The sequence below is a fragment of the Eupeodes corollae genome, chromosome 1 (assembly GCF_945859685.1).
Source record: "Eupeodes corollae chromosome 1, idEupCoro1.1, whole genome shotgun sequence".
Taxonomy (NCBI): domain Eukaryota; kingdom Metazoa; phylum Arthropoda; class Insecta; order Diptera; family Syrphidae; genus Eupeodes; species Eupeodes corollae.
The window spans coordinates 144343226-144359604 of NC_079147.1; the positions used below are offsets into that span (position 1 = coordinate 144343226).

General features: G+C 35.3%; 2 protein-coding genes across 3 annotated transcripts in view; one reads left to right on the top strand and one right to left on the bottom strand.

Annotated features, from left to right (window-relative positions):
• LOC129942466 (glutamate [NMDA] receptor subunit 1) overlaps positions 1-16379 on the bottom strand; it is a 75067-nt gene that overhangs the window by 24661 nt on the left and 34027 nt on the right. Inside the window, exons 2-7 of the mRNA XM_056051395.1 lie at positions 10838-11294; positions 10647-10769; positions 10062-10286; positions 1811-2013; positions 1508-1673; positions 1257-1362 (exon numbers count right to left, since the gene is read on the bottom strand). Of these exons, the coding sequence (XP_055907370.1) occupies positions 1257-1362; positions 1508-1673; positions 1811-2013; positions 10062-10286; positions 10647-10769; positions 10838-11026 (1012 nt within the window). The 5' untranslated portion in view covers positions 11027-11294. The remainder of the gene's footprint in view (positions 1-1256; positions 1363-1507; positions 1674-1810; positions 2014-10061; positions 10287-10646; positions 10770-10837; positions 11295-16379) is intronic.
• Positions 15698-16379, top strand: part of LOC129942465 (inositol 1,4,5-trisphosphate receptor) — an 89423-nt gene continuing 88741 nt past the window's right edge. For both annotated transcript variants that reach the window (XM_056051393.1, XM_056051394.1), the window contains exon 1: positions 15698-15943. The gene's annotated coding sequence lies outside the window, so the exon portion shown is untranslated. The remainder of the gene's footprint in view (positions 15944-16379) is intronic.

Here is a 16379-nt window from a genome sequence, read left to right on the forward strand (position 1 = left end):
AAAATCATTCAAATGTCAGTACTACATGTGACGCAATTTTAAGAATGGCTGGGTTCAATCTCGTGTTGGATAGGGTATCTTGGATAGATAGGAGGCAAATAGCTTCTTCATCATCTATTATGTACAGAACATCCTCAAATACAACTTCAACAAGATTTTGTATCTTTTTGTTTATCAACAAATACAAAAAGCTGAAATTAATTTTCAAGTTTCTTGAAATTCAAACATGGATTGAATCAGCTGTTCTGTCAGATATCTACATACCCCAGAAATTCTTGCATACCTTTGGATTCCTTTTTTGACATCTCAGCTTTTTTTGATCAGCTGTTATCTTACACGTAAAACACTAACGAAAAGGTAACCGGATACCCTATCTGTCTAAGTGTTGAAGGTCAGCAAGTCCTTAGAATGCACTGTTTTGACATATGTAAATCAATTGTTTTGACGAACAAAATTTTATTTTGGCGAACCTATCACGAATTCAATTGGAAACTTTTAAGTACTAATACAAACTTTCAATAAATACTTTCGTAAAAAAAATATCATACAATTTCGCATTGCGAGCGGATTTAATGATTCCGATGGAATTCCTTATAAGGTGCATATTTAATTTCGTACGTCAAATTAATTGATTTAAGTCAAAAGACTTGCCACATTTTAAAATTGAGTCAAATTATGAATTGACTTCAAAACTACCTTAAAGTCTGTCTTAAAAGATAAAGAAATAGCAATAAAATGACTTCATCAGTTGACTTCTTCAATTGACTTCAAGTCACTTTTAAAAATGACCATTACCTTAAAAAAATGTTGTTAAAAGGTAAATGAATGTCATAATTTAACTGGTGTTACTAAAAGACTTTAGTTTTTACAACTTTTGTATTTCTTTACATCCTTTTTGAATTTTGCGATAGAGAATTCTTGAAAAAGAATTTGAAGTATCAAAAATCTTAACAATATAAACTGGCTTAATGCCTGAGAAGAGAGTAATAACGTTCAAAAAAATAAGTAAACTTTTTAAAACGAATAACATAGGTTTTTTTTTATTTTCCGGAATAATTTTTTTAAAACCAAAAACATTCAACTCTTAAATATTTACGAAGTTCCATTGAAGCCAATCCAGACATCATCAAGCTCAACTGTCATTAAAAAGGAACTTGTTGCCTGATACTTAACGTTGAATTCAAAAGTGACACAAACTCTTAAATGCTTAACCAGGTTAAATTCACATGTCAACATATACAAAATTCAATACCTACCCGATTCCCAATTAACACCGGAATCTCCGCAGTCTTTGGGAGCCTCAGTTATAGTTTCATTGGCCATCATTTCTTTTATCGCCGATGCTAACACGTAGACGCTATCCTAAGGGAGTTACAGAAAAAATGTAAATAAAAAGTTTCAATATTAATACGAGGGTTACTGGAAAGCTGCTTAACCTCTAAATTATTCATTCATACCCACAAAACACGTTGGTTATTCAAAGAAAAGAAGGCCCATATCAACTTACCCTTATATGTTGTTTTTCACTATTTGAATGCTCCAATTGAAGCCCTAAGACACCATCTGGAGTGTTGTTGGCTTTAAGTGCTTGTTCTGTAACAATCCAAACGTGACCAGCCTCGGTCATATTAAACAGGGCAGCATCCCGGAATATTACATGCGCGTCTTCCGTACTGAAAATTTGTAATTAATTAAGTGAAAATATATTTCATTTCGAAACCGAATAATTTATAAGTGATTTCAAAAATGCTGAATGAAATCAATGGGATGATTTCAATTTTTAAAGTTTTATATGAAAGTTTTTATTTACCTGGCATACATGAGGTAAACCCGGGATTGGGCTGATTTCATATCGGTTAAGTGTTCAGTGAAAGCTTCGAGTTTCGGTTCGAATTCTACGATTAATTCAACTGTTGCACGTACATCAATGTCATCGTAGTTGGTTTGTGAAGATGTTTGGAATCGTCCAAGAACCGCCCGACCATCTGTGTCAGAGCTATGAATGATTATTACCTGGACAGAAAAAAAATGGTTTTAAGTTGGGAACTGGAGACAATTCAAATTATTGCTTTTGAAAAAAATGATTGGTTAGCAAAATTAGTTGATGCAAGTAATTAAAATTTGATTGATACTATTGATAAATTTAAAAACAGATTTAAAGTTATTTTCGATCGGAGGGAATTTATTAAAATCTTCACATGATCGGAGCCCTGCCGCCCTTAAAAAAATTTTTAAGACAATATTTTTAATTTTTGAAAAGCTATTTGAGTCAAAGTAAATTTTTACCAAATTTTAGTATTGAAAAAACTGTAGATTATTTTGTTCTTAAAATTTTAATGAAAGCCAATATCTCTAAGTTTCGAAAAGATATTTGAGTCGAAAATCAATTTTTACCAACTTTTATTAATTCTTTTTTACTGTGATTCAGTTGACTGTAAATTGCTCTGTGCAGAAACCCAGTAGATTCATTAAGGCATTTTTTCCATAACGTATCATCCTCTGTTGCAATAAGGTGGTACAGTGATTCTTTCCATCGATTGAAATCAGAGTTTTCTATGTTAACGTCCATTTCACTCTCCCTAGCAAGTTTCATCCATTCTGCATACCATACCGACCTCTCTCGAATAGTTTAAAGTGCCACAATCTTCGGTAACCGGTAATTATCCATATTCATGATTTTGAGCACATAATCAATCTGTATTCGAAGTGTTCGTACAAAGAGTGGCTGCAGTCTTGTTTCCAACATAATTATATAGTCCGGTGTATTTGGTGACAGCCGGAAGATCCTTTTAACGTAGAAGCGTAACAATTTTTCCACATCTTCATATTGCTTCTCTCCCCACACTTGAGCTGCATAGAATAAGATTTATTCTGCTTCTACCTTAAAAACGGTGTACTTACTGCTGTGTGTGAAATTTCGGTTTGAGAAACAACTACTCCAAGATGCGCTGATGGCGGCTTTTGTACTTGAAAGCTTTTCTCTCATATGCATTTCCATATTTAAATTTTTTGTCAAAATCACTCCTGGGTATTTGAACTCTTTGACGAACTCTATATTTTCACCATGGTAGTTCCATTTTTCATTAAGGCAGTTTCTACCTCCTATTTTCTTGAAAATCATGATCATGGACTTTTCCATGTTTACTATTAGGTTCCATATTTTACAGTACTCAAAAATCCGGTTTATCATAACCTGTAGTAGTTCTGGAGTTGACGCAAGAACCACAATATCATCCGCAAATAAGAGTGCTTTAATTAATTCTCCCACGCGTTCGATACCAACAGGTAAGAAATCGACTAAGGCTTCGATAAATAGAGCGAATAAGCTTGGACTCATCGTGCAACCTTGTCTAACGCCTGATTCAGTTCTAAACCAATCCGAACTTTTTGTACCATTCCAAACTGCTGCATTAGTATCCATATAAACGCTTTGAAGGACTCTTCCAAATTTTAACAACATTCCCATAGCAAAAAGAGTTTATAGAAAAGAGCTTGCCTATAAACCGTGCCAAATAAAATAAAAATAAATAAATCCGCAATGCTTTTCAAAACAAAGATATAATCGATTGTTTAGTAACCGGACCCAAAACCTGCCAGATATTCTTTCAACAGCTTATTTTCTTTAATCCATTTATAAAGCCGTGTTTGCAGAACTGCTGTAAATATTTTATAACACGAATTTAAAAGGGAGATTTCTCGATAGTTCGACATCTCAGACCAGCTTCCTTTTTTGTGGATCGGAAAAATGATTGATTCCCTAAATTTTTGAGGAATCATACTTGTTTCCAACACTTCGTTCCAAACTGCAGTAAGCTTACTTATTAACTCAACGGTTCCATACTTAAAAAATTCCGATGGTATCCCATTGGAGCCAGCCGCTTTTCCATCCATCATTTTTTTCATTGCTGCTTCTTCGTTGGTTATATCTGTGTCCAAAACTTCATTATGAAAACCTGGATGTGCAAAATGAAAGTTGTTTCCTTCATGAATTGGGTTTAGCAAATTTTTAAAATGGTCTATCAAAAGCAAGGGGCACAACTTGGGATGGATTTCAAAGGTTTTGCTATTCAAGTTGTTCACCAACTTCTAAAAGTCCTTCGAGTTCAAACAATTTAATAACAGTCTAGCTTGCGTCTCAAAGTATTTTGTTTTCTTTTGGGAACACAAGGTATTGTAATAAGTGTTTGCTTGAAGATATTTTCTTTTAAAGTGCTCATGGCTTCAGCGACGATAAGCTCTTAACCATCCAAATGATAATTTTCTGGACTTTTTACACTCTTGATCAAACCAGGGCGCTATAAAGCTATCGTGCGCTTTCCTAATACTGCACAACGTTCTCGGATATGATGCTTTCATGACCTCTTCTAACTGACTCAGGTTATAATGCTAATAAGAATAACTTTGGAGAAAAGTGTTAAGATTTATTTGGTATTTAACTCTATTTTTTGGTTCCACCTAAGTCTTGGTATGAGTCTCATAGGGTTTGATTCCTCAGTTGCCATTGAAAAGATATTTGAGTCGAAATTCAATTTTTACGAACTTTGAGTAATCTTTTTTTAGGTCTTTATTTTTTATCAAAAACTATCAATTCAATTTTTTCAAAATTTTACCAAATGTTGAAAACGTTATTCTTCGTTGCACAAAATTGTTTTGGGGAAAATCATTTTTGTTCGTAAAATTTTCGAGCTGACAAATATTTTTTTAGTTTTTTTGATTTATTAAAAAAAATGTTAATTGGAATTTTTTCCAAAAATATATTTGTTTGATATTACGTTACAATATATAGTATACAAATTAATTCAAGTCTCTAGGGTTATTGGTTCGTGAGATTATGATTAAAAAAACCGCCCACTCAATTCTTTGGGAGTCCTTTTTGCATCTTTCTGAATTATTATCTGTATAACGATGTACTTGAAGTCGATATCACTGGTTCTTGTGATATGGTCGTCGAAAAAAGTTTCCCGAAAGTACGAACACACGCACACACAGCGGTACAGACAACTCTCTAAAAACTTTTTTCTTTAAATTCTAGGGACCTTGAAACGTCGATAAATGTCAACATTTTTGTTTTTTTTATTTAGACAAATCTGACCGATTCTAAAAACTTCCTATGGGAAGTTAATAATAAACAAAAGGGCTATAGGGGTGGCTGAAGCCCTTTTAGTTATAAGTTTTGAGAGTTGGCTTGCGCCTATTCAGGTAGCCTTTACCCCTCTATGCTTTAGGGCAAATTTATATACATGCTCGCGTGGAATATGAAATTTAGTACATTGACGAATGGTGCTAATGATTTTCCCCAAATCTCCCCTGCCTTGAGAGACTGCTTCAGTTCTTTTTCCCTCTAGATTCTATATCTCCATGCACCGTTTCATAAGGAATGTTCCGACCATACTCGAAAAACACCGAATTATCTTTGGCGAAAAATCTCTTTCTTTATGATGGTCTCATTTTTTGACTTTCTTAAGGTTGATAATTTTGTCATATCTTCATTTAAACAAAAAAACATCAGAGCAGGTTTATAGGCATGAAGACATAAAGGCACTTCATATTCAGTCAACTTGATTTTTTGAACGTAAATTAAAACCACAAAAAGTAATTAATTTCTAGGATGTCATTAATTTCAAACTAGAAGTTTGTATTGAGTTGGATAAAAACAAACTTGATAAGCTAATATTTTGACAATAGTATCAAATTACTTACTTACTTAAGGTGGCGCTACAGTCCTGTGTGAACTAGGGCCTCACCCAACAAACTTCTCCATCTAGCTCGGTCCCTAGCTAGATGTCTCCAGTTTCGCGCTCCAAGTTGGGTGAGGTCACCTTCCACTTTTGCGCGCCACCTGATCCGCGGTCTTCCTCTACTGTGCTGTCCTGTGGGTGCGGATTCGAAGACTTTCCGGGCCGGAGCATTGGTTTCCATGCGCTCTACGTGACCCAGCCATCTTAGTCGTTGGACTTTTACTCTTCTGGCTAAGTCTACGTCGCTGTACAGCCCGTACAGTTCGTCGTTCCATCTTCTCCTCAACTCCCCTTCGATGCATACGGGACCGTAGATCACACGAAGAACTTTTCTCTCGAAGCGACCCAAGGTGCTTTCATCCGCTTTTGTCATGGTCCATGCTTCTGCACCGTATAGCAGGAAGGGGATGATAAGGGTCTTATATAGCAACACTTTGGTCCCTCGAGAGAGGACTTTACCACTCAATTGCTTTCTTAGTCCAAAGAAACAGCGGTTAGCAAGAATTATTCTGCGTTTGATCTCAGCGCTGGTGTTGTTTTCTGCGTTTACAGCGGAGCCTAGGTAGACGAAGTCCTTGACTACTTCAAAGTTACGTCTTTCGATGGTGACGTTTTGACCAAAACGTCGGTGTTGTATGTCCTTTCTAGACGACAGCATGTACTTTGTTTTGCCCTCATTAACCGTTAAACCCATTTTTGCCGCTTCTACCTCAATACTCACAAAAGCCCCATTGACATCACGCTGAGTTCTTCCGATTATGTCAATGTCATCAGCATATGCCAGTAATTGGACAGACTTTTGAAAGATAGTGTTTCTAGTGTTGACGTGTGAGCTCTGCAATATTCTTTCAAGCACGATGTTAAAAAAATCGCATGACAGCGCATCACCTTGTCTAAAGCCTTTTTTGACATCAAAAGGTTCTGTTAAGTTGTTTCCAACCTTTATGGAGCATCGTGAATTCTCCATGGTCATCCTGCTCAAACGGATGAGTTTGGCAGGGATGCCAAAACTAGACATGGCTCTATACACCTCGTCCCTGTAGATGATGTCGTATGCGGCCTTGAAATCGATGAAGAGATGGTGGGTGTCGATTTGGTGTTCTTGAGTTTTTTCCAGGATCTGCCGTAATGTGAATATTTGATCAACTGTGGACTTTCCTGGTCTAAAACCACACTGATAAGGACCTATCAGTTTGTTGACGATGGGCTTTAGACGTTCACATATTACGGCAGAGACCATATCTTACAGATAAGTTGGTGCATGCTTCTAACCAACTTATCTCCAGCTGCTTTAAAGAGCTCGGCATTCAAGCCATCTGCTCCAGCGGCTTTATTAGACTTCAGCTTAGATATGGCAATCTTTACTTCGTCTAAGTCGGGAGGACGGGATTGTTAGCTATCGTCGTCTATATTGAATGGATCATCCTGCCTGACAGCGGAATTCAGTTCTTCGTCGCCGTTATACAGTCTGCAGAAGTGGTCCTTCCATATCCTCAGCATTGACTGCGGTTCCACTATGATGTTTCCACTTTCGTCTTTGCAGCCTTCGGTTCTAGGTTTATGTACCTGTGAATTTCGTTTCACCTGTTCATAAGACTTTCGAACCTCATTCCTGCTTTTGTGTCGAAAACCATCTCTTAAATTGTTTTTGTAGGTTTTCGTGTTTTGTAAAAAAAGTTATCAATCGCTAAAAGTTCAAACATGTGCCGCATATGATAAAACAAGTTTGATTTCAATATCTGTTTTTGTTAACGAGATTTTAGTGGAAACACAATTTTTAAAAATTTTAGTACCATTTCTTAATAGTTTTTATTGTTTAAATAAACAAATACAGATTTTTCTGAGAACAATATCTTACTTTAAAAACTATATTTAGCACAGAATCAAATCTTATCAAAGACAATGGCTTCATTTATTTAAATGATATCGTGAATCAAATACCAATATTTAACAATTGTACGTACTAGTTTTTGCAGATTTGAATTATTTTAAGAAAAAAACTTACTGAATGTCAAAGACTATATTTTCTATAAGACGAAATTAGTTTGAAGCTAAACTTTTTAATTTTTAAAAAGATATATAAATCGAAGACAATTTTTACCAACTTTTAGTAATGTTTTTTGTTTACTTTTTTTTTTTTAACTGTCAATTCGAATTCGAAAACGCCATTTTTCGTTACATAAAATTGTGTTGGTGAAAAAACAATTATTTTTTTAGTTTTGTTGATTTAAAAAAAAACGCTTGTTGATTTTTTTATCAAAATTTAATAGTTTGGTATCACTTCACAATACATGATAAAAATGTAATTAAAGTCTCTAGAATTATTGGTTTGTGAAATATTGTGGGTTAACCAACATTTTCCCTTTTTTAAAGTCGCTATGGATAAAAAACCGCACACTCAGTTTTTTAATAGTCCTTTATGTATCTTTCTGCATTATTATCTGTATAACGATGTTCTTGAAGTCGATATCACTGGTTCCTGAGATATCCCGATCGTACCAAAAATATGAACACACGCACCCACATCTTCAGACAACTCTCTAAAAAGTTTTTATTTAGATTCTAGGGCCCTTGAAATGTCAACATTTTCGACTGGACATGGGAAGTTAATAATAAAAAAGTGTGCTATAGGGGTGGCTTAAGCTCTTTTAGTTATAAGTTTTGAGAGTTGGCTTGCGCCTATTCAGATAACCTTGGTAACCTTGTCGCCCGGCCTTTACCCCTCTATGCTTTGGGGAAAATTTATAAACCTGCTCGCATGGAAAATGAAATTTAGGACATTGACGAATGGTGCTGATGATTTTCCCTAAATTTCTCCCGCCTGATGGAGAGATTGTTTTAGTCCTTTCTCCCTTTAGATTCTATATCTCCATGCACCGTTTCATAAGGAATGTTCCGAACATACTCGAAAAACACCGAATTATCTTTGGCGAAAAATCTCTTTCTTTATGATGGTCTCATTTTTTGACCTATAAACATCAGAGCAGGTTTATAGGCATGAAGACATAAAGGCACTTCATATTCAGTCAACTTGATTCTTTGAACGTAAATTAAAACCACAACAAGTAATTAATTTCTAGGATGTCATTAATTGCAAACTAGAAGTTTGTATTGAGTTGGATAAAAACAAACTTGATAAGCTAATATTTTGACAATAGTATCAAACGTAGGGCTGTTTTTTTCTTCACTATTGTCATCTATTATTATTAATCGTGAATAATTGTCGTTTTTTGTCCTTTTCTACGTCTATTCATCGTTCCTAAACTCATTGATGAAGAGTAAAATAGTTGCGATTTGAAAAATTCGCAATTGTCAAAGTGAATGATTTGTTAACAAACGAGTAATTATTTTTGTGAATGAATTTAGATGAAATTTTACATATATAAATTGGACCACGAATTTGACAAAACAACAATAGTTTACAAAGAACAGATGTTTGGCCAGCTGCCAAGAAATGAATTTCCAATTAAAACAACATTGGTCAGGTTAAGGCGACATAAGGCCTTCCAATAATGGCAATTTTATTGGAAAGTTGACTGGAAAGTACGTCAAAAAAAAACTCCCTAACTATCAAGTCAATAATACTAATGTCAAAATGGCATTAATCATGATTTTTCAATTAACTGAAAGCTGAACTTTATTACTCTGTGATTTATTTATAATGTTTTATGTGAAAAAGTTCCTTGACCCATTGGAAAAGGAATAAGTTATATTATTTTGCAATAACAAATAGAATTCAAGACGGATTTGTAGATTCCCTCAAGAGTTTTTTGTGGACAATAATGTTTGTAGTACTTTTTGCACAATCATCTAAAGGTAGAAGTTAGAAACGTAAAGTTCCAAGATTAAAGTTATTGACATTTAAAAAACAAACTTAATGCGTTTTTCTAAATTTAAGTTTAAAGAATGCATTTCACTGCAAAATAAGTGCCTTAATTTTTCTAAAGCTAGACAAATTTTCATAAAAGATGCCTTAATTGGAAATCAATTTTACTGACAGTTGGCCAGGTCTAAATGTCATCTGAATCTGAAGAAAATGCCTGGCTCACTTCTCTTATTTGGTTCAATCATTTTTACATGAAAACAAAATTCATCACATTTTAAAGTAAATGGGCTTAAATAATTTTAATTTAAAAACTCTCATTCAACACCTCCATTTGTCAAAAGAACTTTCCAGTATCAACATTGTGCACAACAAAAGAAAATGAGTTAAATGATACGTTCTAAATATCAAAACGTTGACAGCACTATATTTAAATACTATCTAGATGTGCTCATGAAAGCCTTGAATATTAAAATGTAAATCAATGTTTTAAGCCTTACCTTGGTATATCCAAAATGATTCAACATCTCTAGCCATACATCCGCTTGATGATAATACGGTGGCACAGTTCTTAGAAATGAAACGTGAATATTTTTATCGGAAAAAGCAGCATCTCTCGAGGATATTCCAATTACAGGAATCTGATAAAATCCACTCGTATAACTGACAGCTGCCGGTGATAGATCACCAGACGTTTGTTCATGAGATACCACCACCGCATAAACCTATAAATTAAAGAGTATTGAAAAGAAGAAAAAGGAAACAAAAATATGTATAGTCAGCATTCTGAAGATATGCTTAAAGGGACGCGAGGACATCTTTGAACTGTTGAAAGGATAAATTTGTAAATTGATTTCCTAAACGAGTTAAACAACTTCATCCTCTTGGATTGTGCCTGGTTCTTCTCTTTGCAGAAACCAGAAATGAGCTTAAATTTCCAATAAAATGACTTATACCATGAACGACACCTTTCATCAAAAGGATATCTGGTCCTGACTCCCAGGATATGATATTACATTTCAAGTTGCTTTCTTATTCGTTCCCTACGCTACGAGCTTATGGAGTAATTCAAATCTTTTACTCACCCGTTTTTCAATGAGCTTATCACAGACGTTGAAGACTGTTTTAATAGGATTCTTGTCCATTAGTATCGTATGGTGATAGTAGGTCACCGTTCTTGGCACGTAATGTTGATCAAAGTTAAGATGCTGGATGGATAAGAATATACGTTAAAAAATCCTTATGATTTCAGTGCAATGTTTCGGCAAAATCTCACCTCTATTGTTGTTTTGAAATGATCCATGGTATCATTGTCACTCAAAACGCCACCAATATTATACTCGGAAGGATTATCCGAATTTGACATTTGCTTTTCCATTGTAACGACTTGTAATCCTCTTAGAATGGTGAGGACTGTGATGATGCATTTTGTTAGTTGATGAATATTGCTATTGGAGGCTGCCATCGTGTTTGGTTTAATTGATTGATTTTGAATTAAAAAACAAATCAAATCCAACAGTGTGTGCTCTGATGGTAAGTGTTATTTATTCCATATTTTATATGGTTTGGATTTTTTTTTTGACTTCTCGTATTAATTTTTTGTTGGGGTTTAATAAAAATATAAAATGCTCGTAACCATAGATTGTAAGTCTCCACGTAGAATGTAAATTCTTTAGTTAGTAAAATTTAAAGCATTTTACGAACAAGCTCTCGCTTCATGTTTGGAAAAATAGCTGCAATTAGGAAGAAATAATTTGTCATTAGTTTAAAACAAACACACACGGAAATAATAAGTTTAAACAAGGTAGAAAGAACTGTAAAGGGCATTTTTGACGAACCAAATTCTTACATGAACAGAAATTACGGCATCCGGGCCCGTCTGTCAATTTTTCTATAAGTCTTACAACATATTTATTATTAAGAATATTTTGTGTAAGATTAAAGCTATCAATTATTTTTTTTGAAAAGTACAAATCTTTCTCTTTTAGATACAATTTAAAGCATTTAAGGATCTTACTTATTTTTTTTAGAAATTCTCACTGTTTATGAGCATTTATTTAAACCTATATGAACTTTCGAAAAAAAACTTGAATTTGATACTCTAATAGGTTAAGACTTAATTTTTAGTGCTGATTTCGAAACTAAACTCTAATTTTAAGTTTTAAAAATACCGGTTGATACATTAATTTTGCATTCGAATTTGAATTGAGGTCACGAAAAAGAAAACCTTGTGAACCAGTGTAATTCATGAAATAGTATGATTGGAATTTATACCGGATGTTATCCTAAGCAACACATAAAAACATTAAAAATTGAAAGAATTCGTAAATATGTATGAAATCAAAGGGTATTTTTTTATTAGAGGAGTATTTGTGGCATAATTGTCATAAAATTTATTAATTTATTGAACTGCCCAAAAAAAATAATCCTGCAAATTTCAAACTATAGAAAAGAACTTATTTTCCAAAGAAGAACTGACGAAAAGCTCTGAAAAAAGCCAAATTGCGGTTTTGACGAAATACATTTTTTATTTCAAAGTGGATTTAAAAACGCGGTGGATGTTCAAATGGTAGACCTGTGCACTCAAGAAGACACAAGCGAACACAGGTTCTTCTTAAAACCCATCTCTGTCTATCAACTCCTACTCTCACCTCCACGTGAACATCGGGTGCCTAGTACCTCAAACGGAGATTAAGTTCTAACCCCAGTTCAAAGTTGTTGGGGGCAGCAAACGAGAAAGAAAAGACATCTTTGGTGGCACAATCGGGAGATACAGCCTGCACGACACCACCTCCGACAACGGATTCAGGCTGATCGATTTCGCTGCGGGGCGAGACGTTCTGGTTGCTAGTACTCAGTTCACACGTCTCAATATCTACAAGGGGACATGGAAATCTCCTGATCAATCAACTGTCAACCAGATTGACCACATTGTGATCGAGGCATGACACTTCTCCAGTATACAGGATATTCGAACATTCCGAGGGGCTAACATTGACTCGGACCACTTCCTCGTTGTAGGCAAGGTACGGCTACGGATATCCCAATCCAAGCCAAAACAAGGAAGTACTGTGAGAAGATTCGACGTTAGACGGCTGCAATCGCAAGAGAGTGCCATGCCCTTTTCCAATCGAGGCTCGAATGACCTCTTAAGGAGTCCTATGCTGCCTGCATAAAGCATTGAAAACCAGTGGCAACATTGCCTTGCAGACATCAGAGATGCCGCCCCTGATGTTGTAGGTTTCACACGGCTACCACAGCGAAACCCCTGGTTTGACGATAAATGCTGGCAAGCGCACGCAGTGAAACAACAGGCATACAAAACGGCACTGCACAAAAGGACGAGAGCTGCTCGCGAGCTCTACGAGCAGAAGAGGAGAGAGAAACACCGGCTTCTTAGGTGGAAAATAAAAGAGCATGAGAAGCGTGCTATCGAGGAGATAGACGGATGTCACAACAGGAATGAGGTTCGTAAATTTAACAAAAGGTGAAAAAAACCTCTCAAGAGTACCAGCCACGAACCGAAACCTGTAAGGACGATCACGTCAACATCGGAGTAGAACCGCAGTCTATGTTAACAATATGGAAAAACCACTTCCCAAAATTGTATAACGGCGATTACGAACTGAATTCCGCTGTAAGGGAGAACCACTCAACCTAGGCGACGCAGATCAACAATTCCGCATACCCGTCCTTGACGAAGTGAAGATAGCTATATCTGAACCGAAGCTGACGGCATAGCTGCCGAATTATTTAAAGCAGCAGGCCATGCCCTGATAGGGGGCACGCACCAACTCATCTGCAAAATATGGTCGGAAGAAAGCATGCCCGATGAGGGGAATCTCAGCATAGTTTGCCCGATACATAAACAAGAAGACCCTCTAAAGTGCGCGAACTACAGAGGCATCAGTCTCCTAACATTTCATATAAGATTCTCTTTGCCGTATTATATGAACATCTGAAGCCGTTCGTAAAGAACCTTATAGGCCCTTATTAGTGTGGCCAGGAAAGTCCACTATCGACCAAAATTCACACTATGGCAGATCTTGGAAAAAAAACCAGAAACTTCAACTCGATACTCACCATCTCTTTATCGATTTTAAAGCCGCGTAGGGAAGAGCTCTACAAAGCAATGTCTAGTTTTGGCATCCCTGTCAAACTTATCCGTTTGTGCAGAATGACGATGGAGATCTTACCAATGCATTTGATGTCAAAAAAGGCTTTAGACAAGGCGATGCACTGTCATGCGACTTCAACATCGTTCTGGAAAGAATTGTGCAAAACTCAACCGTCAACACTAGAGGCACAATCTTCCAAATGTCCATCCAATTACTCGGGTATGCAGATGATATTGACATAATTGAAAGATCAAAAAGTAATGTCAGTGGAGCATCTTTGAGCATTGCGACGGAAGCGAATAAGATGGTTTTAGTGGTCAATTAGAGCAAGACCAAGTATATGCTGTCATCAAAAAAGTACACTGAACGACGACGTCTTGGACAAAACGTCAACATGGCCAGCTACAACTTTGAGGTAGTTAAAAATTAATTAAAATAAAATTAACTTGTGGAGTAGAATAAGTATGAAAGAAAAGATTGACAGCGCTGCTAACATCAAGAAGATCCTCAGTGCTTTGGACAGATCGGAGAAATTACAGCCCATCATAAAAGCTTTAGTGATCGCTCTGGATGAGTGTGATTTTGGTACGAATCTGGAACCAATTGTGATTGACTTTTTCCGTCCAGTCATAAGAACCTACACGAAATCGTGCAGAATCTTCTCAATCCCGCGTATAAGTTGCTCGGACGGCCACAATATATGGCGATCCTGAAGGCACATTTGGCCAACAGTAGCAATAGTCATAAGATCAGTATTTTAAATTGAATTTGTTATGAAAGAAGAAGAAGTCTATTGTTTGAAATAAAATTCTGTGATATATTTTCTAGACAATAAGCTTAATGAATTGTTCGCAACGGTTGAAGTGAACAAAGAGGACTGCTGCAGCCAATTGAGCTTGTAGTTCTTGTTGATACATATCATGAGCCCACATTCCACCCGTCCCCAGAACTTCAGTTGAAACTCTTCTTCGAGACGAGCTAGTGTTACGTCCTTTCCTGGGCTGATATGCTGCTCTATTACAGCACAGGAAAGGATTATGGACTTAAGGGTTTCGACGGCAAAGACAATTTCGATACTGCGATTCTATTCGTTCTTTTGGGGCTCGTATAGATCTTTGTCTTCCGGAAAATCAACTAAGTACCTACATAAGGCTAAAGATAAAAATGATTAAGTATGCATTTCCAGATCTTTTAGTACATTGCAGAGTATATCTAAAGTTCTGCGGCTCATTCTGAAATGTTGTTTAATATACCCATAATCGTTTACTAACGTTTTACGTTGCCAAAAAGTTCTGGTAAGTCCCAGGATTTGCAAAAGAAAACGAAGTTTTTTTTTTTATGATAGAGACTTGAGATAATGAAAACAATTTTAACAAAAGCTTCATATTTGTTCAACTTTCTTTTTATGTATTAAGATCAATTTGAATTGGTTAGAATTCATTTTATTTTCACAAATATTTTGAGAAGAACAAAACTCACAAATTTTGTCAATACGAAATTTGACAGTCAATGTTAAACAAATTTAAATGTCAAATGAAAACATATAAATGTTCGGTGTGAACGATTTTCGAGTTTTCGAAAACTTTTTGCCGAAAACTCGGTTTTGGGTTTGGTGAAAAAAGGCCGATACACAGACGAAAACTCACTATAGTCGATTTGACTATGAAATATATGAGAATCACCTATCAAATTAGCTAATTACAACCCAGATAGAAATCGAGTACAATGATTGTTGCCTTATTACGTTTTCAAAGATAACCCATGAAATTCATTTTCGATAATAAAACGCAGCTTGTACCCCAAAAGCAACCAGACTTTTTCTAGTCCTACAAATTAAAATCCACCAGCTACAAAACCACATTCTTTCATTTAAGCTACAAACCAACTTTTTTTGCAAAGAAACAGAAAAGAATAGAATCTACGAACGCACCCGAACAATTATTGATTTGACAGTACCACTTTGTCTTTTCATTTGACAGTACTTGTGACTGACAGTTCAGTTCACGAAAAAATTTCAATTTCACTTGTTGATCTTCTCGCATTCGGTTACATACATATTTCGGTTATTTTTTCGTTAATAATTATTTATTCTTACGGTTTCCCAAATTTTATTTGTTGTTATTAATAATAATAATCGAACTGTAATCTCATTTATTTAATCAAGTTCACTAAAAAAGCATTAAAAACCATGAGAAAAAAGTGTTAAACACAAAAGGTGCTTCCGTGCACTTCCAAGTTAGCATAGCAGACCAAAAATGAAAAAGGTAAGAAGAACAATATTATGACTATTTGTTTTATTTAATGGATTTCATTTGATCGTTTATAATTATATATTTTATTGGTTTTTTTAATAAATAAATTAAATTGGGATCGTAATTGCTAATTAATGCAATAAATAGCATGCGAACAAAGTGTATGCTGAGTGCGCAGTGTGTGTTTGTTTTGTTATTAATTTTCTTTATTATTTTGGGCTGTTTGTTGGTTGGTCGGTCGGTGGGTGGCACTTTCGGGCTTCGTGAATACAGTAAATCGCGTTTTGGTTTTTGAAGGGGTTGTCATAGTCACTGTCGCCAACGGGTTGAAGGGAATGAGGAATAAAAACATAGATTGCGCAAAAGCAGAAGTACTTTATATACCCGCAATTATTATTATTATTATTTTTATTGTGATTTGTTATTTAATTTGTTTCTTCAATGATAT